This window comes from Macadamia integrifolia, chromosome 13, assembly GCF_013358625.1.
Source record: "Macadamia integrifolia cultivar HAES 741 chromosome 13, SCU_Mint_v3, whole genome shotgun sequence".
Taxonomy (NCBI): Eukaryota; Viridiplantae; Streptophyta; class Magnoliopsida; order Proteales; family Proteaceae; genus Macadamia; species Macadamia integrifolia.
The window spans coordinates 7,795,030-7,817,309 of record NC_056569.1 but is presented as its reverse complement, the minus strand read 5'-3'; the positions used below and the strand labels follow the sequence as shown (position 1 = coordinate 7,817,309).

The 22,280-nt window shown below is 40.4% G+C and overlaps 3 protein-coding genes and 1 long non-coding RNA gene across 5 annotated transcripts; 2 read left to right on the top strand and 2 right to left on the bottom strand.

Annotated features, from left to right (window-relative positions):
- On the bottom strand, positions 1–542 carry LOC122059384. The gene has a single exon (XM_042622148.1). The coding sequence runs from the start codon at positions 410–412 to the stop codon at positions 197–199; it is 216 nt and encodes a 71-aa protein (XP_042478082.1). The 5' UTR covers positions 413–542; the 3' UTR covers positions 1–196.
- Positions 543–3,984: 3,442 nt separating this feature from the next.
- On the top strand, positions 3,985–8,381 carry LOC122059465. 2 transcript variants are annotated; one of them, XR_006134052.1, is made up of 4 exons: positions 3,985–4,418; positions 4,527–4,670; positions 4,799–4,882; positions 6,487–8,381. It is a non-coding gene; the product is annotated as an uncharacterized LOC122059465 (long non-coding RNA). The 2 variants fall into 2 exon arrangements; XR_006134053.1 differs by having other exon boundaries at positions 3,987–4,418; positions 4,805–4,882.
- An 8,309-nt stretch (positions 8,382–16,690) lies between these two features.
- Positions 16,691–20,242, bottom strand: LOC122058971. Its single transcript, XM_042621690.1, has 7 exons — positions 20,054–20,242; positions 19,472–19,714; positions 18,941–19,123; positions 18,368–18,601; positions 17,849–18,007; positions 17,234–17,509; positions 16,691–16,894 (listed from the first exon to the last, which is right to left on the bottom strand). The coding sequence occupies exons 1-7, from the start codon at positions 20,240–20,242 to the stop codon at positions 16,691–16,693; spliced, it is 1,488 nt and encodes a 495-aa protein (XP_042477624.1).
- A 388-nt stretch (positions 20,243–20,630) lies between these two features.
- On the top strand, positions 20,631–21,446 carry LOC122058970. Its single transcript, XM_042621689.1, has 2 exons — positions 20,631–20,786; positions 21,126–21,446. Exons 1-2 carry the CDS (start codon positions 20,631–20,633, stop codon positions 21,444–21,446), a joined length of 477 nt encoding a protein of 158 aa, XP_042477623.1.
- The last annotated feature ends 834 nt before the right edge of the window (positions 21,447–22,280 follow it).

Here is a 22,280-nt window from a genome sequence, read left to right as displayed (position 1 = left end):
GAAGCCAATCAAATCCAAACTCAATCTTATTATCCCATCAATTTACACCAAACAATATAATCGGTAATTCACATCAAACCTCACAAAAATTACAAATATATTCAACAGAAATTTCATTTTTTGGAGAAAAAAAGAATCAAATCAAACAATTGAGATGGGGATCCTCGATCCTATGATGGAATTCACCAGAATCAGCTCAAACGTTCATGGAATTGTCTGGCTTGGTATATTGTGTTGGAGGTGAAACAGGATGAGAAGCAAACCCACCAGGCGGTGGTGTCGGCATCCCAAAAACCTGTGCACGGGTGCGCACATCTTGCCTTCCCTTGGCTCTTCCTAGGAAGTAGCAGCCGAACCCAAGAGCAATTGCAAAGAGAATCAATGGAAGAGAGATCACCACAACCATACCCATCTCTGTTATCCTCAAAAAACACTATACAGTACCTCAGAGAGAGAGAGAGGGTAGATTAGAGAGTAGAGAGATAAAGAAGACAAGAGAAGCACCTTGGGTGAAGAGAGGAGAGTGGAGATTTAATATATAGGTACAGAGAGAGAGAGAGAGAGAGAGAGAGGGGTTGTTCTGGAAGGATCTTCTTTATTTCCTCTTGACAGGTAAGGTGGAGTGGAGTGTTTTTCTGTAATTTGTCATAGTCCAAATAATCCAATAGTCCTTTCAAGTTTCAACGGCTGTCTTAACGTTTAAGTTTCTAACGGCTACTTTTGTGAAGCTCAAGAAACTGAAGTTCGTAGATACTTTTGTGAGGGTCACATGGGGTCGGGCTTGTATATATGGTTGGTTTGTTGCTTTCCAAGTGAGGTTACAACTCGGGTAGTTTGGATCTGCTGCGAACAAAACCTTGAGAAAGATAAAGTCCTACATTTTTTTAGATACTACAAGAAAGATTAAAAGTTATTCTACCAAAAAAAAAAAAAAGAGAGAAAGATTAAGTTTTCTTTCATCCATGGTGAAGAGATAATCTTTCTTCTAGTAAATATCATTAGGGATTTGATCATATGATTAGAATATGCCAATATCATTATTAATTCTACACCTACTGTATGAGAACGAAAATATTTTATCTGATCACGGATGCCAGGCCTAGCCTGATGGTTGCACCTTGCAATTGCTGAGAGTCCTGTTCTTGGTCTTGGGCAGAGATAAGATCTCGCCTTCGTGCATCATGGTCTTGGTCTTGATTTTTTTTCTTTGAAAAGACCTCTAACTTCTTCCTCCATTTCACTTCTTGCCACATCATAATTCAATCCAACGAAATAAATGAGTTCGGTTAATCTTTTTCACTTAAGTGAAGTGAGGCTCTCAATTCATGTCCGCTGATATGTTGACACTAATTAAATCCTTGACCGAATGGTAACTACCCATTATCCTATTTTCAACTATTATGAAGATTAATTTAAAAAAAAAAATTTGATCCCAATAAAAACCGAAGGTAATTGCTTTGATTTCGTTTTGTAATTTATTTCTTCTTATAACACATAAGTCATAAGAGATTATTTTAATTTCTCTTTCATCTTCTTCTTGTGTGATCTTTCATTTACCAACTCTCCTCGCCAGCTTCCTCCCTCTGTTTGGAAACAAATTTGGATGTGTCATAGCCTTCCTAAAATTTGAAGCTTTCTGTGGCAAGTGTGTGCGGAGGATCTTGCCTAGGGCGTTGGGCTTAGTAAACGTCGAGCCATCATCAATCCCTCTTGTCATCGTTGTGGAGAACAAATGGAAACAATTAACCACATTTTGCTTGATTGCCCATTTGCTTGAGCCGTTTGGTTTGGGAACCAACTTTCCTTCTCCCCTCCTCAAGGTGATCCCAAGCTGCATCATCTCATTGATTTTTGGAGCACTTCATCGTCCTCAAATAGCAACTAGGCAAAATCACTGCTGGCCTTGCATCTTTTGTTTGTTGGTCTCTTTGGAATGCTCGTAATGATCTCCTCTTCAAATGCATTAACTGCTCCCCCCAATAGGTGATCCATCTTGCTGAAAGTCAGTTCCATGAGTTATCGGAAGTATCTTACTACTCCTAGAAGGCCTAGCTCTCGCCTTCCTCTACTGATCCTGCTAGTCCTCTATGCTGGACTCCTCTGCTTCCCCCTTTTCTTAATCTCATCACAGATGCTGGACTCCAAGGAGATAAAGGAGGTCTCGGTTGTGTGATTCGAAATTCTCGAGGTAACCTTGTAGTAGTTGTTTCCTCCCCTTCATGCATCTCCTCCACTCTCTAAGGGGAAGCTTTAGTAATTAGAACAGGGCTCCTCTATAGTATCTCAGAAGGCATAGACAATCTTGATGTGGAATCAGATTGCATGGAGTTGATCTTGCTGATCAATGCCCCACATCCCTGCCCACCTACTGAAGACATGACATTAAGCATCTATATTCTTTTTTTCAGAATTGTATCTTTCGTTATATTCGTAGGAAGATTAACAACGTAGCTGATTCTTTGGCTAGGAGGGCCATGTCTTGTGTGTGTGAGACAATATGGCCGAATTCCATTCCTTGGTTATCTGATGTATGCCAATTAGATACCTTGCGTTGGACACGCTTCAATAGATAAGCCTATTTTCTATCAAAAAAAAAAAAAAAAAAGATCTTTCATTTAGTTGATGTAAGAAACAGAGACCAAGCAATATGTATAAGACTTTAACAAAACAATAATATTAATGGAGATATAATTACAAGCAGAAGATGACTTACTTGTTCAATTAATCTTCTGAAATAGTAGTAGAAATCGTCCCCCTTAAGTAGAGTTGAGTCGTATATATAAATATTCTCCTTAAGGTATTTGAACGCCCCGTATATTAATATGCAACCGGGTTGACTGTACGTTCTCACCTCCAAGATAAAACAACTCACAACTTGCTTAAGGTGCACTCCAATAAGCAATTCCCACAGGTATGTCCGAAGGTAATACTCAGGTATTCAAATAAAATCTATAACATAATGAAAACAGTGAACATAAGCACTTGCAGTAAAATAGTGAACTTAAAACACTCTCACAATACGAATAGTACCTAAAATACAGTAGTATTTCTTGTAACTAATAACCAGAATCAGAGTTCTGTATATATGGAATGTAATCCCCTGTACTGATACGTATAGGGGAATGTACAAACATGTATGTACATTGGTGGTTGGGTTCAATGGTGTCCCTTGGGACAAAAGGGTGTGAAACTTTCAACATGTAAAAGTAGTAAGTTCTTTGAACCCACACCCAACCCCGACCTTGGCTCGACTCGGCGTGCATGCAATTCAAAAGCACCCTAGGAACCCCCAAGTACACATGACAAGGAAGAGTGCCTCTTCAAAAGGCTTGCACCCTTCACCCTTAACAAACATTCATATATATATATATATATATATATATCAAAGTTTTCTTTCATTCTTAACTAATGTGGGACTAAACTTGGATGAGAAGTCTTAGCTCATTACTACTTCACAAGTGTTAGACAAAATAGAGAAGACACTTTTTGGGAGGAAAAGCTGAATTTCAAAAAGAATATTTTGGATTTAAAAAAACCACTTTGACAAGACTAATTTGACCATAATTTGAAACTTAAATTTCAACAGTTGCTACGGGTGCAAGAGTTTAAACTCGAGATTCAAGAACATCATCTTGTGTTAGAGGAATTTGAAAAAAAAAAAAAAATGAAAATCTAGTGATACAACTTAAGATGGTTGAGAGAGCGTTGAAGAAGGGAGAGAGAGAGAGGGAGGGATGGGAGATGATGGTGGTAGTGTTGGGGTGTTAAAATAATCTTTAGTGTTTTAATAGGAATTAGATTACTAGCAGAATCAAAGGAGAAGAAGAGAGAGGGTATAAAAATATTAAGAATCCCTAGTATTTCAATAGGAATGAGATCGCCAACGGAATTAAAGGAGAATATAAATTTCGTGTTTGTTGGAATTCTTATTTTCTTATTTATTTAGATCTTGAAAATATTAGACAATTTAACTCACTGTTTAACTATTCTCTTAAAAGATAAGATGTCTCAAGAAGAAAGTGAATTGGAACATTGTTTATTGTCCAGGAAGGGGATTGTGATCCTCTTCAACAATTCTCCCTCCAATGATTCTCCAAGCAAATATATATCCTTAGATGTTAGGTTGTGTATGTATATGATCGAAGAGAAACAGATACAACAGTCAACAACGAACAAGCCTAAACCGGCTGAACAAGGGCAAAGGCCTTAGACCTCCTTACCGATCAGAACAGACGGGGGATAAAACAAGCCAACCTTATATATAAGGAACCCGGTAAACCCAATCTTGATTCTTGATGGGGAAAAATCGTCTGTGGAGCCGAGATCTGGAGTAAACTGGTGGAGAAGATTTTAGCTGGTGACATGTGGTGCTCGCAGATCCAACAGTTGAGGACGAATATTAATTTAGGTCGCAAAAGGTATGGATTTCGGGGCCAATCCTCTCCCTTTCAAATCCTGCAATCCGGAGTTATTTATCCTCAGACTCGTTCTTGTCCCTTTCTCTCACTGCTCTTGGTCTGCTGCAGCGCCGTCGTATATGCCGGATCCGCCTTCGAAGACGAGAACCCTATCCGATTGGTATCTGACGGCGTCCTACACTTCCAATTCTCCCTCCTCCGCACCGTCGGCGACACTCGACACTCTATCTCCTTCGCTCGTTTTGCCTGGAGGTTTGTTGGTTTCTTGCTACTTCCTCATTTCCACTATTTTTACTTCTATATCGGTAATCAAAACATCTGTTAATTATGGGTTAAATTGGAGGTGTGGTGTGGTTGTTTTGTTGGAATGATTTATGCAGGGGAAGAGGTAAGAAACGGCGGATGAGACAAAGCTTCGTTTTAGGATTTTTGCCGAGAACCTCGTCTTCGTGGTAGCCATTAAGGTATTTCTCAACCCAGACAATACTTTCCAAGATTTTGACCTGTTTGTTGAAATGCTCAATAACATTGCCCATATTCTTTTTAGTTCATTTCCGTAGAAAAAATTGGTATAAAAGTTGCAAAAATGGAGAAACCTAGCTTTCATTCCGGTCTTTCTCTTAGCTTAGAATTCATTGTCTGTGGTTGAGTAGAACCCAACAAAGCCAGGGGATTAACATGTAGGTAAATTGTAAGACCAGAAGCACCAAACTTCCCCAGTCCTTTCACTGACTGAAATTATTCGTAGTTTGGTTGGATTTTTTTAGTAGGCCCCAAAGAGAGTTGAATACATGACCTCTAAATTCTGAGGTGTTACTCTTGCGGACTGAGCTATCCCTTGGGGTTTTAGATATTTCCATGGTTCATCATCCTTTGTTTCTAATATTACCCTTATTGGTTAGGTTTATGTAATAAAGAAACAAGTGAATACAATAAAATGTTAAGGACGACCAAAAAAGGTTCCATTGGAAATTCAGCAAAACTTCATATCTTGGTTTTTAAAATGAATACACATTTTGGAGATAGTGAAAAACCTTGATAAGACTATGGGACCAACTGAAGGGGTTTGAGAGAACACTACCTGATAGAGCACGTAAACATCTGTGCCCATGGCCAATGGGAGGGTACGCACTAGCATCTTCAGCGTATGGCAGTGCGATCTTTTTGCACTCGCCGTGTCTTGGCATAGGTACAATCCATTGGGTAGCTTTCCTTCTTCCAAAAAATCCTAAAATTGACATAAGTCGCCCTAAAATCGTAGGCTAGAATAAGGCTCTGGTCCAGCCAATTCCATCCAATTTTTTTCCGATTCCACTCAAATCCTTGAACCTTGAATCTATAAGCTTACAACTAAGCTTAGGTTACAAAATACATGAAGAAAAGAAAAGAAAAGAAAAAAATTCCCCCTCCCCCCTTAGAGCTTTAAGAAGAAAGTTTTCCTTCATGAGAAGGAAAACCCATGTTCTATATTATTACTCCCCTTACTAATTGAAGGTTGAAAATAACCCTCTTTTTTATGACATTCATCACATCTTATAATTGCCCATCGTGAGCCTTCCCATGAGGTTGGGTGATTGATGGATTGTCTTGGTGGTAGATGTAATGCATATAGGACGTTGACTTGACCGATCTATGGTACGTCAGGTAGACAATACCTTATTATAGTCTTTCATTATAAGCCTGTGTGACCGATCTGTAGTGGTTCGTCAGGTTGACAATCGATACTTATTATAATTAGTTATGAAGCGACAATCTTTTTGCATGGGTCCTTGTACTTGTCCTTGCTTGGAATCTCCATGTAACCGACCCCATTAAATTGGGATGAAATTTTGGATGTTATGAAGCGACTGTTTGATTATGAAGCGACTATTTGATTATAGATAATAATTGGTTCTTTTTTATCCCACTTCTTTTAAAGCTCTTCTTGAGGAGAAGAAGCTTGCACTACTCTATAGTTTCTAGTTTATTGTTTGCTTTCCCCCTAGAGGGATTTTGTTACTTATATAAATTGGCCATCTTTCATTATCTTCCTATTTATGGAAGGTTTTCTTTAATTTCATTATTTAAGGAATCTATGAGAAAGAACAAAAGATGAAATTGACGAATTCATTTATCAGTTACTGGATGTGACAGGGGATGGCATCTTGAGCAGGTAAAATCATATCCGACCATAACCTCTGGCGCTAGTGAGACTTTGCTGCCATTTTCTTTAAACGATAGGGGTATATTGAAGCCTAGCCTGATTATATTTGCAAATTATAGATAAAATCTTCTAGAAAGAAGAATTGGCAGTGTTGAATTCACTGCTTATTAGAATGTCGGAGTCATAATCTCTCCTTTTTTTTTTTATGAGATTCTTTTTATCATTTTTGCAATTTGTGCCTGTTTACTCAAAATTGCAGTCTCCAAGTGAAGGCAAATTTACCTGGTCAACACCAACCTCATCAATGCCCTCTTGAGTAGTTGCGGCATCCCTATTCCCTTCAATGAGAGGTTGTGGGTTCAAACCCATTAAATTGGGAGTCTTTTCTAATATGAGTAGTTTCTTACTGGTCATGGCAGTTCATCCTGTGCTTTTTCAACCCATTAACCTTCCTATCAAATGGAAAAAAAACAATGAAATAAAATAAAACCTCCACTTTCGGGGGAGATAATTGAGGTACTTATTAAGAGAACAGGTGTGTTTCCCAGAAAATGAGACAGACTACTATGAAATATCACTATAACTTAGAAGGGATGTTGTTCAGTGCAAGCGAGCATTATCGTGAGGCCGCGATTCTCTCTCCAAAAGATTCTAAGGGTTTGATGCTCTCGGGGTTTGCATTGTATGAACTAGGGGAGTGTAGAGCGGCAGAGAATTCATTGGAGGAGGCAGTGTTCAGGAGCCCAAAAGACTCTGAAGCCCATTATATTCTTGGGTTGGTTTTTCGTGCAGTGGGGGAAGATGAGAGAACAATTGATCTAAATCCCAACCATTTGGGTGCGCTGTAAAACCTTGGTTGCTTGTTTCAGGAGATGGGTCGGTATCATAGAGCAGCAGAGTTGTATGGGAGAGTTGGGTTTCCGGCAAACTTTTGGCGTGCTCGGGCAAACCAAGTAGTCTCATTGTGCTGAGCAGGGGAAATTGTGGATGCGAAGAAAGCGTCGAAAGAATTGAGGAAGGGCCTCCACTAGATGACAGGCGCTGTTGAGGTATATTCTACTTTGAGATATATGGTTGATGCAAATGATCATCAGTTGCAGAAGAAGATGAAGAAGAAGAAGAATCATGGTGGCCTCTTGAGTAGTACATTAGCTAAATTCAAACGGCATGTGAGAAAACCATAAGAAGGGAGTGTCTTGCCGATGCCCTTATTCGTCACAACAAGGAGTTCCAGAGGAACACTAAACTTAATCTTTGTGATGTTTCTCTTCCGAGTTAAGGAGACATGTGGATCTAAAGAAGAAAGGAAAGCAGGGAATTCAATAAGTAAGGCAGCATTAGAGGTGATTTTGGGGAAGTGGCTTCACTTTCTAAAATCAAAAGTTTTTCAGTTGGCAGTTAAAGAAATTAATCAAAAAATTTTTTCAGTCTTGGATTCTACCAGGTCTGGGCGAGTGGAATTTGGCATGTTCTATGCTGTCTTTGCTCCCACCTGTGCTGGGGAACCAAAGAATTGCAAGCGTGCCTCCTTTGATGCTCTATTATGGCAGTCGAGGTGGAGGGAGGGTCGAGATGTGATGGAAAAGGTTGATGCTTTGAAGTATATGAGGTACTTGAGACTCCTTTATTTCCCTTCTCAAGGATATAGTACTACCGACCTATTGGTAGGCCATGTAGAAGAGGAGAACACAATGATTTCATTTTGCAATAGTAGCAGGGAGAGGGTTCTATGAGCGAATAGGATACTCTACACTTTACCAAAAAGAAAGAAAAAAAAAAAGGTTTCTGCACTTTCTCACAATAATTTTGTTAATTATTTTTTTATAATTTAAAAATAATAATATAATAATCTCATGTGAGCATAGTTTTTAAGGTGCTGGTAAGGCGACGCCTTAGCAGCGCCTTGGCGCTAATGCAGTCTAGAGATGGTAAGGCAGTGCTCCGCCTTATGTGAAGTGGCGTCTTATGGTTTTTTTTTTTTAACACATTTTAAAATTACTTGATGAAGATTCCAAATATAGATTTTTTATTGGTAGGTATATAGTTTTGTTAACACTTGAGATGTATGGGATCAGCTTTACTCCACCAAAAAATAACTAAAACAAACAAAATAAAAACCCGATTCACAAACAGGGTTTGGATTTTGTCAAGGGTTTTAAGAAAGGGCTTTGAGAAGGATCAAGGAACAAGGAAGAACCACTGATCCAGGCGACCATTTTGCTCTGGCAGTAGTGAGCTTCATTCTTCTTTGACAGGAGTAGAAATATAGCGGATGATCTTAGGGCTTAGGTACTCATTTTGGCATCATAAAGGTAAGTATAATAAATACTTGTATTTTTTATGTCTTCTTTTTTTTATATTTATAATTTTGTTTCATAATTATGTATTTATATTATTGATGATTGATGATTGATGATTGATGATTGATGATTGATGAAGATGAACTTAGTATATTCACTTTATTAATTTGTTTTCTTGATGAATATCTTACATTGGTATGAATATAAACATTTAATATTTATTTAATATATGAGTAATAGGATTCAACTAGAATTTGAGCCAAATAGATTGGTTCTATAAAAAAAGTACACAGGAATGCTTTAGTCGATAAGACGACGCTTTATGCCCGCCTTATCACTAAGGCGCTCCGAAAGACCCTCAAACGTCTCCGTCGCCTTACCGCCTTAAAAACTATGCATGTGAGTAGATGTGTACTAACCCTTAAGCTTAGAGAACCTTTTCTCTTATTGTTATTATTTTTTTGGTAAAAGACTTAACTCTCTCTCTCTCTCTCTCTCTCTCTCTCTCTCTCTTTGAAGCGACATAGCTACAGAAATCTTTTAGGTATTTCATATGAGAGCGAGCATTGGTTGGTTAGATTCATAATACGCATTCTTATTTGTATGAATTAGTTGAACCTATAAACTTGATGGATGTAGTTTTGTAAACTTAAAGATCATATAATTTTTCCAATGATAAATATGATTGGGAAACATTCAACCCTTAAAACATCCATTGAGTTCCTTGTCCTGCTGCATAGCATACCCCAGCACCTCACTACCTCTATCTCTCTCTTCTAAGGATGCGAATTTGAAATCAAAATCGTTTATTGAAATTGAATCGAGTCGTTTACATCAAAACCGCAAATCCATTTAGTAAATGGTGCGGTTATGGTTTTAAATTTCAAGCCGATTAGCTAAACGGGTTGAAACCAAATCAAGCTGTTTAACCCGTGGTTTCAAACTGAATTGAAACCGTGAAAACCGAACCATTTAAACCATCAGACTGATCCGATTAACCGATTTAAAGATTAAATAAGGTGGGTTGCAAACTATCATTAATATCTCATTTGATTCAAAGATTCAGTGCTGCAAGCCTGCAAGTAATTCTAGAGGCAGCACATGGAATGCAACTCAAGATTGCAGGAGTGGGATCTGTGGTTCTTTGAAGAAGCTCTAATGGTTGCTGCTGATAGAGGGTGTAGAAGAATGGTGTAGTCAGACTCGAAGTTGGGTCAAACCTAATCTTTTGTTATTGATTCCAACCGATTTTGATCTCAATCCTGATCCGATCAAAATTTAGATTCGATTTAAGTTGGAGAACCACGATTTTGAGTTGTTTCACTCAAGGTTAATCTGAACCTTTATTCCAGAATGTCTTGTGTCGACCTCTGCGAGGGTATTGCACAGAATTGCATGAGATGGGAATTACAGAGGACTTTTATCCGGATCCGGTTCGTTGCGCACCATTGTGCGACAAGCAAACTAGATGATCCACATGTGGTAAATTTAATTTGAACGGCGACGATATCCGTACATACGCTGAGAGTGGGTTTAAGAAACAAGCCATTGGGGACAAAGGAGGAGAATCACCCTCTCACCGATTTCATCGTTCTGCTCCGCCGGCGATCTCTCAGGTGGGTATTCTTTTAGTCATCGATGATTTATTTCCTTTGGTTTCCACTCTGCGATTGCAGTCAGCAGCGGTTGTGCCTCTACCAGGTCTCCTACGGCGACAGATCTTTTACTATCGGTGAATTCTCGACCAAGACACTAACTTTTCTAGGGACTAAGGTGGGAAATGTATCGCTCAGATGCGGCCACAATAACAGAGGACTATTCGTCGGTGTTTTCGAGTTGCTTGGCCTCGGTCGAGGGAGACTGTCTTTCCCTTCTTAGACTTGGCATCGCTTCAATAAAAATTTTTCGTATTGACTGGTAGATCGCCAGTCGTCCGCGTCGAAACCGTCATCGGTTGTTTTCGAGGAATCGTCATGCCAAGATCGGCCGTATTCATGCCTATGCTTACGAATCCCAAGAACACTCACCTGTGAGAGATCGCGGGTGAGCCAGAGAGGAAAATCGTCCTTTGTCCCGTTGGTTCCTTGAACCCACTTGTTGTAGCGCATGTACAAACGTCTCCCTCCTCCCTCAAATGTCATCACCGTTCAAACCAAATTTGCCATGTGTTGAGCATCCAATCTGTGCTACAAATCATGTAGCACAGTGGTGCGCTATAGACGAGCCACATCCCGAACAAAGTAAGAGGGGGATTATTTGTATGTTTGTTTTTTTATTAAATTGATGAAAGCACCCCCACTTGGCTTTGATGAAATTATATTCTTGGATTGTCAATTCCTTGGTGTTAAGAAAATAATTTAGGGACAAAGTTTTATGTATGTGAGGGCCCCTAAGCCATAAACAATCAGCACGGAATGACTATCGTGCCCCTTTTTGAGGGCATGCACTCATGTGTTTAGTCGCAATGACCTCTAATGGACTAAAAACACAATGCCTATCAATTTAAATAAAAAAAAAAAAAGGAAAAAGAGCAGTATCCTGTTAACACAGACGCACGGACCAGTAGGAGGGTGTGTGGGAGGATCTTCAGAACATGATGGGTGGGGAGCACCAAGGTCTTTCAACTCCCTGATGTGTCTAGGCATGGGAAAACGCAAGCAGGTAGCGTTTCTTATCCCTGAAAAGGGACAAGAGGGTAGTGTAAGACGGACTTTGCATATACCAATGACAGTTTGAAAAATGATATCATCCATACGGGTCCCACATGGTCAGAATAAGAGAAAAAATGTTAGTGTGAGCCCCACTATTTATTATGTGAGAATGGTATGAAAGAATCTATAAAAGGGCATTATATTAATATAGGGAGAAGGAACTCTGAATTCTACCTGTCCCCTTGCTTACGACTGTGTGAGAGCCAATGGGAGGTCACGTAAGAGCATCGACCATCCAGGGGTAGGCAATCCTTTAAAGCAATTACAATTAATGTATGTGTAGAAATAAATTTAGGTTTTGTGCATCATAATTTTAGTGATTTTAATCAAACAAAGACCAGGCATGGATTTAAAATTTTTATTTTAAGTTAGATCTATTGGTTTTAATTGGATAGAACTGAAAATCTATTTATCATTTTTTTTTATGACAAAGATGAAAAGGATTCATTACGGGTAATTATCTTTTTTTTTTTTCTTTCTTGGTGGAAGGGTAATTATCCTTTTTTACATACAAAAAAGAGGATTTCATAACTTACACATACATTTTGTAGATGATTTCATGAGCTTACCAATGAGGGATAAATTGTATAAATATGAGCAGCTCCTCTTGGGATATACCATTAGCACAAAAATTAGGGGTTATATGTTGTTTAAAAAAATGGGATTATTTGCATAAGAACTACGATAAAAATTTACCAAAAAAAAAATTACGATAGAAACTTATTCACAAATATTTTTATAGTAGACTTGATTCACGAAGAATGATGAGACGTCCACTCCCAATCATTAATGGGTTAGATACCTAGTAATTAAGTAGACTTTTTTAATCCAATGCCGTATAAATTTCTATACTATTTGTTATATATATATATATTCATATCTTAATATTTATTTAGTTAAAACTTAAATAATGAAAATTTTTACTTTACTAATATATGAAAAAAATTCTCTCACATCCGAGATGATGTGACTCTGAATTTCATCACTAAACTCCCACATATATTATATATGATCAAAACCACTATTTCGCAAAACATTTCAAAAGTTAAATGTTGGGATTGAACAGATTCTCTATTCATTTTCCTTTGAAACATAATGAATAAGTAAAAAGGTTTCATTTCTGAAACAATCCAAATTATGTTGTAACCCTGCAGTCACTGAGGGGGGGGCTGAATCAGTGAGTCCAATTCCGATCCCCAAAAACCTGTTTGATGTCTGGCCAAGAAAAACCTGATATACCTCTCCCTGTTTGCACACAGTCGTATGCACACTTAGCCTCTCATAGGCACTTCCAAGTGTGCACACCCATTCCACATTCCACGCACTTCAATATAAAATGCAAACAACAAGCACCCACAACACAGGGTTTTTACGAGGTTCGGTAATTTGCCTACATCCCTGGAGTAGTGCCTGTAAAGGCTTCGTACCTACTCAATACACTACTTTTGATTGCACCCACAGTCGGGAGCACCCACACCCAATTTTCTCAAGCCAAAGCTGAGATGGCATTTGTAGTGCCGATACAATGTGTAGCACCCACTACACGGGAGCACCCACTCCCAATGTTTAGCACCCACTAAGCACTCAATAAATAATACAATTAAATTGGGCTTATATCAATGCCCTACAGTTAAGCCTTGCCTAGCAAATACATCCACAATTAGCTAGCATGCTTACAGTTCATCAACAATTAACCTAACATGTATACATTCATCCACAACTAACCCTAGCATACATACATGCATATAATATTAAATCAAAGGTTAGAGAATCTCACAACTGATTGCCTGGGATGACTGGAAACTTGTACTGACAAGTTTGGTGCTCACACCTTCTCTCTTCTAGGCTTCTTGCTCTTCAAAACAAACACATCCTTGCTTTCTTCTCTTCCTCCTTGGCTTTGAGTTAATGTACCATTAACACACTTCAACCACCTCTTTTACCTCATTTAATGGCCTAAGAACATTTATCATCAAGTATTCATGTTCATTCAAGGACCAACAAAGAAGGGGAAGTTTCTCCTGCTAAAACCGTAGCCTTCCTTCACTCAAAACTCATTTTTCTTGCTTCCATGGTGTAGGGCTTGAAAAAATGAAGAAGTTGCAACTTGGTTCACCCAAATCCAAGTTAAAATGAGGGAGATATGACCATTTGAAGTTGGAGCAATGAGATAGCCTGAAATGGAATCTTCGTAGGAGTGGCGTAGGCTACACCGATGGCGCTCGCTACAGTGGCGCAAATCTGACTGTAGATCTCATCAAGGAGAATCTCTTAATATAGACCGTCCGATTAAAATAACGGATAGTAAATCTCAACCACAAGATTCGAATAAAATAGTTAACTAATGACGTCATGATGACGTCAGCGGCCAGCATGCACTTTTTGTTGTCGATCTATGATTGGTTGCTTTTCCGGATTTTAAGGGAGCTTGTCTCCCACTCACAAAAGTGAAAGGCTTATTGACCGTTGGATCCGAATCCTCCATGATGGCTTTAATCAGATTTCATAAGATCATTAAGATTTGAATCTTTTTTTATATCTTCTATACACGTGCGAAACACACTAACATGCCTTGATAAGGTGTAGCGCCAGTACATCAAGAATTATGCACGTAACCAATCAAATCCTACGCGAAAGCATCTATCTCGTCCATGTCAGCGCAAAATCTCAGCAACCTTTGCATGGGCATCAAGCCTACGTGGTCGAATCTTGACCATCCATTTTACTACCCTTTACTCCTCTTTATTACAATCAAGCCCCTGCATCCATATATTTCAGTGCTTAAAGACCCCTTGAAACTCAGACCTTCAAAATCTTGAAATTACACAAAAGCCCTTTAAATTTCAAAAATAAATTCCGAAAAATCCACCCAACACCGAGAGCAACTGATGGATTTTCGTACCGACTTTATGGAAACACTTATAACTTTTTCATACGATATCCGATCGTGATGAAACGAAGTGCGTTGGAACCGTAACTGGATGCTCTACGACTTTTCAGAAGACTCAATCATCTGAATCATCCATATAAAAAGACCAAAATGCCCCTAGACCTTTCCAATGACGTATCTTTCTCATACGGAATCGGAATGCGATGAAATCAGAACCGTTGGAAAGATTGTATTTTTGTCGTATTGTTACATGGAGAACACTTCCTTTAAAAAATTCATCTTCAATGCCGAAACTACCCTCGACTGCCACAAATGTCGTAACTTCTTCATACGGTATCGGAATGCGACAAAATCAGATGCACTGGACTAGATAAATTACAATCTATATTTTTATGAAGAAATGATCTTCCAAAAATGTCATTTTCACTGCCGAAAATGCCCTTGATCGTAAATAGGTTAATTTTGCCATTTTTGACCCAGAAACCCGCACCACCTATTAATGATGTATTAAACCACTCCATGCATACCAAGCTGCTCTGTTATCTCATCGGTGACACTGAACACTGCCATGTCATCATTTTCATCTACATCACCCAAATTGGCCACGTCATCACTGCCACGTGGCCGAGTTGCCAACAAGGACAACCATAAAATAACAAATTAGTCATGCGAAAGAAATTTTTTTCAGGTAATTAATCATCAAAATCGGTCCTACATGCAAAACCTTTTTTTTGGCCTGACCTGGACTGCAGTCGTGGGTCTTGATACATTAGGTTAAAAAAAAAAAATACTATGACCTGTCTATTCGTTTGAAAAAGATAAAAATAAATAAAGGACCACTATTTTTTTATAGAGATGTGTAAATGTTTAGAGTTCATCAATAGGTCACGAGACAGCTCATATAGACAAGGCTTACCAGGTGGCAAGTAGGAGCATCGATCAGGGCAATCTTTTGCATGGTCGATACTTGTGTGCCCTCCCGTTGGCCCTCACATTGGTGTAGGAACCATAAGGACGGGCATAGTTCTTTCTCCCTTATCTTATTCCCCCCCAAATAAAAAATTATAAGAACCTAAAGGAACCTTTCCTTCACATCCACTTTAACAGTAATAACTACTACACGGTAGATCAAATTGGCTCCAATTTTGTAGACATATATATTCCTAGGCCCCCCTGCTCATAATCACATGTCTACTATACCTAGGCACATTCATAGAATGCATGCCAATATACGAAAGGTTATTTTATTGAATTAGACTCTAAATTTGATTTTTGGTTAACTCAAATGATGATTCCTTTATCCACCGTTTAGAGTAGCTACATGATCATTTGTCCACATGGTGGGACTTGTAGTTACCTTTATCTCAAAATTTAATGTGAAAAAAGAATTTTTGATTTTTTTTTCTTTGAATCAAGGGGAGCTTAATGCAGAATCTAGGGAAAAAAACGTAAATTAAATTGAAAGAAAAATCAATAATCCTAGTACAACGCCAGATCAAAATTTACGTGGATCGAAGATTAAGATAGGCCCAAGATTAGGAAAGCTCGTACTTAATATTTGGAAAATCAAGAAAGAGAGGCCAAAGAATTAGAAAGACCTTTTCCTATGATTATTTCTATAGTTGTTTGTCTATTTATTATTATTATTAGTATAATAAAAAAAAAAAAAAGGAGAAGGAGCTCTCTCTCACGTTGAGTAGAGAAGAAAAGACAAAAAGGGTCCCCACGAAAGAATAATAATTAGAAAACAAAAGAAAAAAGAAGAGAAGAAGAAAGAAAGGAAAATAAAAGAAAGAGGAGGGCAAAATTGGAAAATGAGGAAAAGAAGAAAACGCCGCACGGGGTTCTCTTTCTTCTCTCTCTCGGTGCTCTCACTCTCCTGCCCTCTGTTTCTCTCTCTTTCAGCGTTTGAAGAAAGGAGGGGGGACCAGCAAGTGGTGGCTGACGTGGCCATGGAATCGAGAGCCGAAAAACGGTTACACTTGCTCTTTCTCGCTCGTTGTTTCAGTGGAAGGAGCTATGAAGTCGAGAATAGTTTTCTCAATGGGAGTTCCAGAATAGGTTTAGAAAGGGGGTTCGGGTATTTTTTGCAACGGTTCAATGGGGATGCAATGGAAGGTGTATGGGATCATAGTTACGGTTTTGTTTTTATTGTTGCTGTTCTTTGTTGTTGGATCACTTCTCTTTTGGTTGTATCAGCGATCAAAGGCACCGATTCGAGGTTTTGATTATACGGCTGAAGAAATGAATAATGAGAGGAGACGACAGGATACAGCAGCAACCGTAGCAGCAGCCGCAGCAGCATCGGCACCAGCATCGGCAGCAACACCTTCATTCATCGTGGGAGGGACCCCCTGTGTATCCTGTTGTCTCCTCTCAGTATTCATTTCTTCAGCCGTACAATCCAAACCTCGAATCGGTGCCTTCGATCTCTGATACAACCAAAAGAGAAGTGATCCAACAACAGAAAACGGTTACACTTGCTCTTTCTCGCTCGCTGTTTTAGTGGAAGGAGCTATGAAGTCGAGAATAGTTTTCTCAATGGGAGTTCCGGAATAAGTTTAGAAATGGGGTTCGGGTATTTTTTACAGCGGTTCAATGGGGATGCAATTGAAGGGGTATGAGATCATAGTTACGGTTTTGTTTTTATTGTTGCTGTTCTTTGTTGTTGGATCACTTCTCTTTTGGTTGTATCAGAGATCGAAGGCACCGATTCCAGGTTTTGATTGTACGGCTGAAGAAATGAATAATGAAAGGAGACGACAGGATACTGAGAGGAGACGACAAGATACTGAGAGGAGACGACAGGATACAGCAGCAACCGCAGCAGCAGCCGCAGCGACATCCGCAGCAGCATCGGCACCAGCATCGACAGAAACACCCTCATTCATCGTGGGAGGGACCCCCTGTGTATCCTGTCGTCTCCTCTCAGTATCTTGTTGTCTCCTCTCATTATCCTGTTGTCTTATCTCAGTATTCTGTCGTCTCCTCTCAATATTCATTTCTTCAGTCGTACAATCCAAACCTCGAATCGGTGCCTTCGATCTCTGATACAACCAAAAGAGAAGTGATCCAACAACAGAAAACGGTTACACTTGCTCTTTCTCGCTCGCTGTTTCAGTGGAAGGAGCTATGAAGTCGAGAATAGTTTTCTCAATGGGAGTTCCAGAATAGGTTTAGAAAGGGGGTTCGGGTATTTTTTGCAACGGTTCAATGGGGATGCAATGGAAGGTGTATGGGATCATAGTTACGGTTTTGTTTTTATTGTTGCTGTTCTTTGTTGTTGGATCACTTCTCTTTTGGTTGTATCAGCGATCAAAGGCACCGATTCGAGGTTTTGATTATACGGCTGAAGAAATGAATAATGAGAGGAGACGACAGGATACAGCAGCAACCGTAGCAGCAGCCGCAGCAGCATCGGCACCAGCATCGGCAGCAACACCTTCATTCATCGTGGGAGGGACCCCCTGTGTATCCTGTTGTCTCCTCTCAGTATTCATTTCTTCAGCCGTACAATCCAAACCTCGAATCGGTGCCTTCGATCTCTGATACAACCAAAAGAGAAGTGATCCAACAACAGAAAACGGTTACACTTGCTCTTTCTCGCTCGCTGTTTTAGTGGAAGGAGCTATGAAGTCGAGAATAGTTTTCTCAATGGGAGTTCCGGAATAAGTTTAGAAATGGGGTTCGGGTATTTTTTACAGCGGTTCAATGGGGATGCAATTGAAGGGGTATGAGATCATAGTTACGGTTTTGTTTTTATTGTTGCTGTTCTTTGTTGTTGGATCACTTCTCTTTTGGTTGTATCAGAGATCGAAGGCACCGATTCCAGGTTTTGATTGTATGGCTGAAGAAATGAATAATGAGAGGAGACGACAGGATACTGAGAGGATACGACAGGATACAGCAGCAACCGCAGCAGCAGCCGCAGCGACATCCGCAGCAGCATCGGCACCAGCATCAACAGCAACACCCTCATTCATCGTGGGAGGGACCCCCTGTGTATCCTGTCGTCTCCTCTCAGTATCTTGTTGTCTCCTCTCATTATCCTGTTGTCTTATCTCAGTATTCTGTCGTCTCCTCTCAATATTCATTTCTTCAGTCGTACAATCCAAACCTCGAATCGGTGCCTTCGATCTCTGATACAACCAAAAGAGAAGTGATCCAACAACAGAAAACGGTTACACTTGCTCTTTCTCGCTCGCTGTTTCAGTGGAAGGAGCTATGAAGTCGAGAATAGTTTTCTCAATGGGAGTTCCGGAATAAGTTTAGAAAGGGGGTTCGGGTATTTTTTGCAGCGGTTCAATGGGGATGCAATTGAAGGGGTATGGGATCATAGTTACGGTTTTGTTTTTCTTGTTGCTGTTCTTTGTTGTTGGATCACTTCTCTTTTGGTTGTATCAGAGATCGAAGGCACCGATTCCAGGTTTTGATTGTACGACTGAAGAAATGAATAATGAGAGGAGACGACAGGATACAGTAGCAACCGCAGTAGCAGCCGCAGCAACATCCGCAGCAGCATCGGCTCCAGCATCGACAGCAACACCCTCATTCATCGTGGGAGGGACCCCCTGTGTATCCTGTCGTCTCCTCTCAGTATCCTGTCGTCTCCTCTCATTATTCGTTTCTTCAGCCGTACAATCAAAACCTGGAATCGGTGCCTTCGATCACTGATACAACCAAAAGAGAAATGATCCAACAACAGAAAATGGTTACACTTGCTCTTTCTCGCTCGTTGTTTTAGTGGAAGGAGCTATGAAGTCGAGAATAGTTTTCTCAATGGGAGTTCCGGAATAAGTTTAGAAAGGGGGTTCGGGTATTTTTTGCAGCGGTTCAATGGGGATGCAATGGAAGGTGTATGGGATCATAGTTACGGTTTTGTTTTTATTGTTGCTGTTCTTTGTTGTTGGATCACTTCTCTTTTGGTTGTATCAGTGATCGAAGGCACCGATTCCAGGTTTTGATTGTACGGCTGAAGAAATGAATAATGAGAGGAGACGACAGGATACTGAGAGGAGACGACAGGATACAGCAGCAACCGCAGCAACATCCGCAGCAGCATCGGCACTAGCATCGACAGCAACACCCTCATTCATCGTGGGAGGGACCCCCTGTGTATCCTGTCGTCTCCTCTCAGTATCCTGTTGTCTCCTCTCATCATCCTGTTGTCTCATCTCAGTATTCTGTCGTCTCCTCTCAGTATTCATTTCTTTAGCCGTACAATCTAAACCTCGAATCGGTGCCTTCGATCTCTGATACAACCAAAAGAGAAGTGATTCAACAACAGAAAACGGTTACACTTGCTCTTTCTCGCTCGCTGTTTCAGTGGAAGGAGCTATGAAGTCGAGAATAGTTTTCTCAATGGGAGTTCCGGAATAAGTTTAGAAAGGGGGTTCGGGTATTTTTTGCAGCGGTTCAATGGGGATGCAATTGAAGGGGTATGGGATCATAGTTACGGTTTTGTTTTTATTGTTGCTGTTCTTTGTTGTTGGATCACTTCTCTTTTGGTTGTATCAGCGATCGAAGGCACCGATTCCAGGTTTTGATTGTACGGCTGAAGAAATGAATAATGAGAGGAGACGACAGGATACAGCAGCAACCGCAGTAGCAGCCGGAGCAACATCCGCAGCAGCATCGGCTCCAGCATCGACAGCAACACCCTCATTCATCGTGGGAGGGACCCCCTGTGTATCCTGTCGTCTCCTCTCAGTATCCTGTCGTCTCCTCTCATTATCCTGTTGTCTCATCTCAGTATTCTGTCGTCTCCTCTCAGTATTCATTTCTTTAGCCGTACAATCCAAACCTCGAATCGGTGCCTTCGATCTCTGATACAACCAAAAGAGAAGTGATCCAACAACAAAGAACAACAACAATAAAAACAAAACCGTAACTATGATCCCATACACCTTCCATTGCATCCCCATTGAACTGCTGCAAAAAATACCCGAACCTCCTTTCTAAACTTATTCCGGAACTCCCATTGAGAAAACTATTCTCGACTTCATAGCTCCTTCCACTGAAACAGCGAGCGAGAAAGAGCAAGTGTAACCGTTTTCTGTTGTTGGATCACTTCTCTTTTGGTTGTATCAGAGATCGAAGGCACCGATTCAAGGTTTGGATTGTACGGCTGAAGAAACGAATACTGAGAGGAGACGACAGAATACTGAGATGAGACAACAGGATAATGAGAGGAGACGACAGGATACTGAGAAGAGACGACAGGATACACAGGGGGTCCCTCCCACGATGAATGAGGGTGTTTCTGTCGATGCTGGAGCCGATGCTGCTGCGGATGTTCCTGCGGCTGCTGCTGCGGTTGCTGCTGTATCCTGTCGTCTCCTCTCATTATTCATTTCTTCAGCCGTACAATCAAAACCTGGAATCGGTGCCTTCGATCGCTGATACAACCAAAAGAGAAGTGATCCAACAACAAAGAACAGCAACAATAAAAACAAAACCGTAACTATGATCCCATACCCCTTCAATTGCATCCCCATTGAACCGCTGCAAAAAATACCCGAACCCCCTTTCTAAACTTATTCCGGAACTCCCATTCAGAAAACTATCCTCGACTTCATAGCTCCTTCCACTGAAACAGCAAGCGAGAAAGAGCAAGTGTAACCGTTTTCTGTTGTTGGATCACTTCTCTTTTGGTTGTATCAGAGATCGAAGGCACCGATTCGAGGTTTGGATTGTACGGCTGAAGAAATGAATACTGAAAGGAGACGACAGAATACTGAGATGAGACAACAGGATAATGATAGGAGACGACAGGATACTGAGAGGAGACGACAGGATACACAGGGGGTCCCTCCCACGATGAATAAGGGTGTTGCTGTCGATGCTGGTGCCGATGCTGCTGCGGCTGCTGCGGCGAATGTTGCTGCGGCTGCTGCTGCGGTTGCTGTATCCTGTCATCTCCTCTCATTATTCATTTCTTCAGCCGTACAATCAAAACCTGACATCGGTGCCTTCGATCGCTGATACAACCAAAAGAGAAGTGATCCAACAACAAAGAACAGCAACAGTAAAAACAAAACCGTAACTATGATCCCATACACCTTCCATTGCATCCCCATTGAACCGCTGCAAAAAATACCCGAACCCCCTTTCTAAACCTATTCCGGAACTCCCATTAAGAAAACTATTCTCGACTTCATAGCTCCTTCCACTGAAACAGCGAGCGAGAAAGAGCAAGTGTAACCGTTTTTCGGCTCTCGATTCCATGGCCACGTCAGCCACCACTTACTGGTCCCCCCCTTTCTTCAAACGCTGAAAGAGAGAGAAGCAGAGGGCAGGAGAGTGAGAGCACCGAGAGAGAGAAGAAAGAGAACCCCGTGCTGCGTTTTCTTCTTTTCCTCATTTTCCAATTTTGCCCTCCTCTTTCTTTTATTTTCCTTTCTTTCTTCTTCTCTTCTTTTTTATTTTCCTTCTTTTTTCTTTTGTTTTCTAATTATTATTCTTTCGTGGGGACCCTTTTTGTCTTTTCTTCTCTACTCAACGTGAGAGAGAGCTCCATCTCCTTTTTTTTTTTTTTTTTGGGCTGCATTTAAAAAAAAAAAGAAAAAAGCATGGGATTTCTGGGCAGCGGATCTACCGCTCCTAGCCGTCGGCACCACGACCAGACCGAGATTCCAACCCAACCCGTTTCCTCCTCTCTTCTTCTTCACTTTCTTCTTCTTCTTCTTCACCCTCTGTCTTCTTCTAACTGCAGAAACGCAAAAGAGAACACCACGGAAAAATAGGAGAGAGAGAGAGAGAGAGTCTTGACCCTTGAGACTGAAGAGGAGAAATGGTTTTGCTTTTGCGGAGGAAACT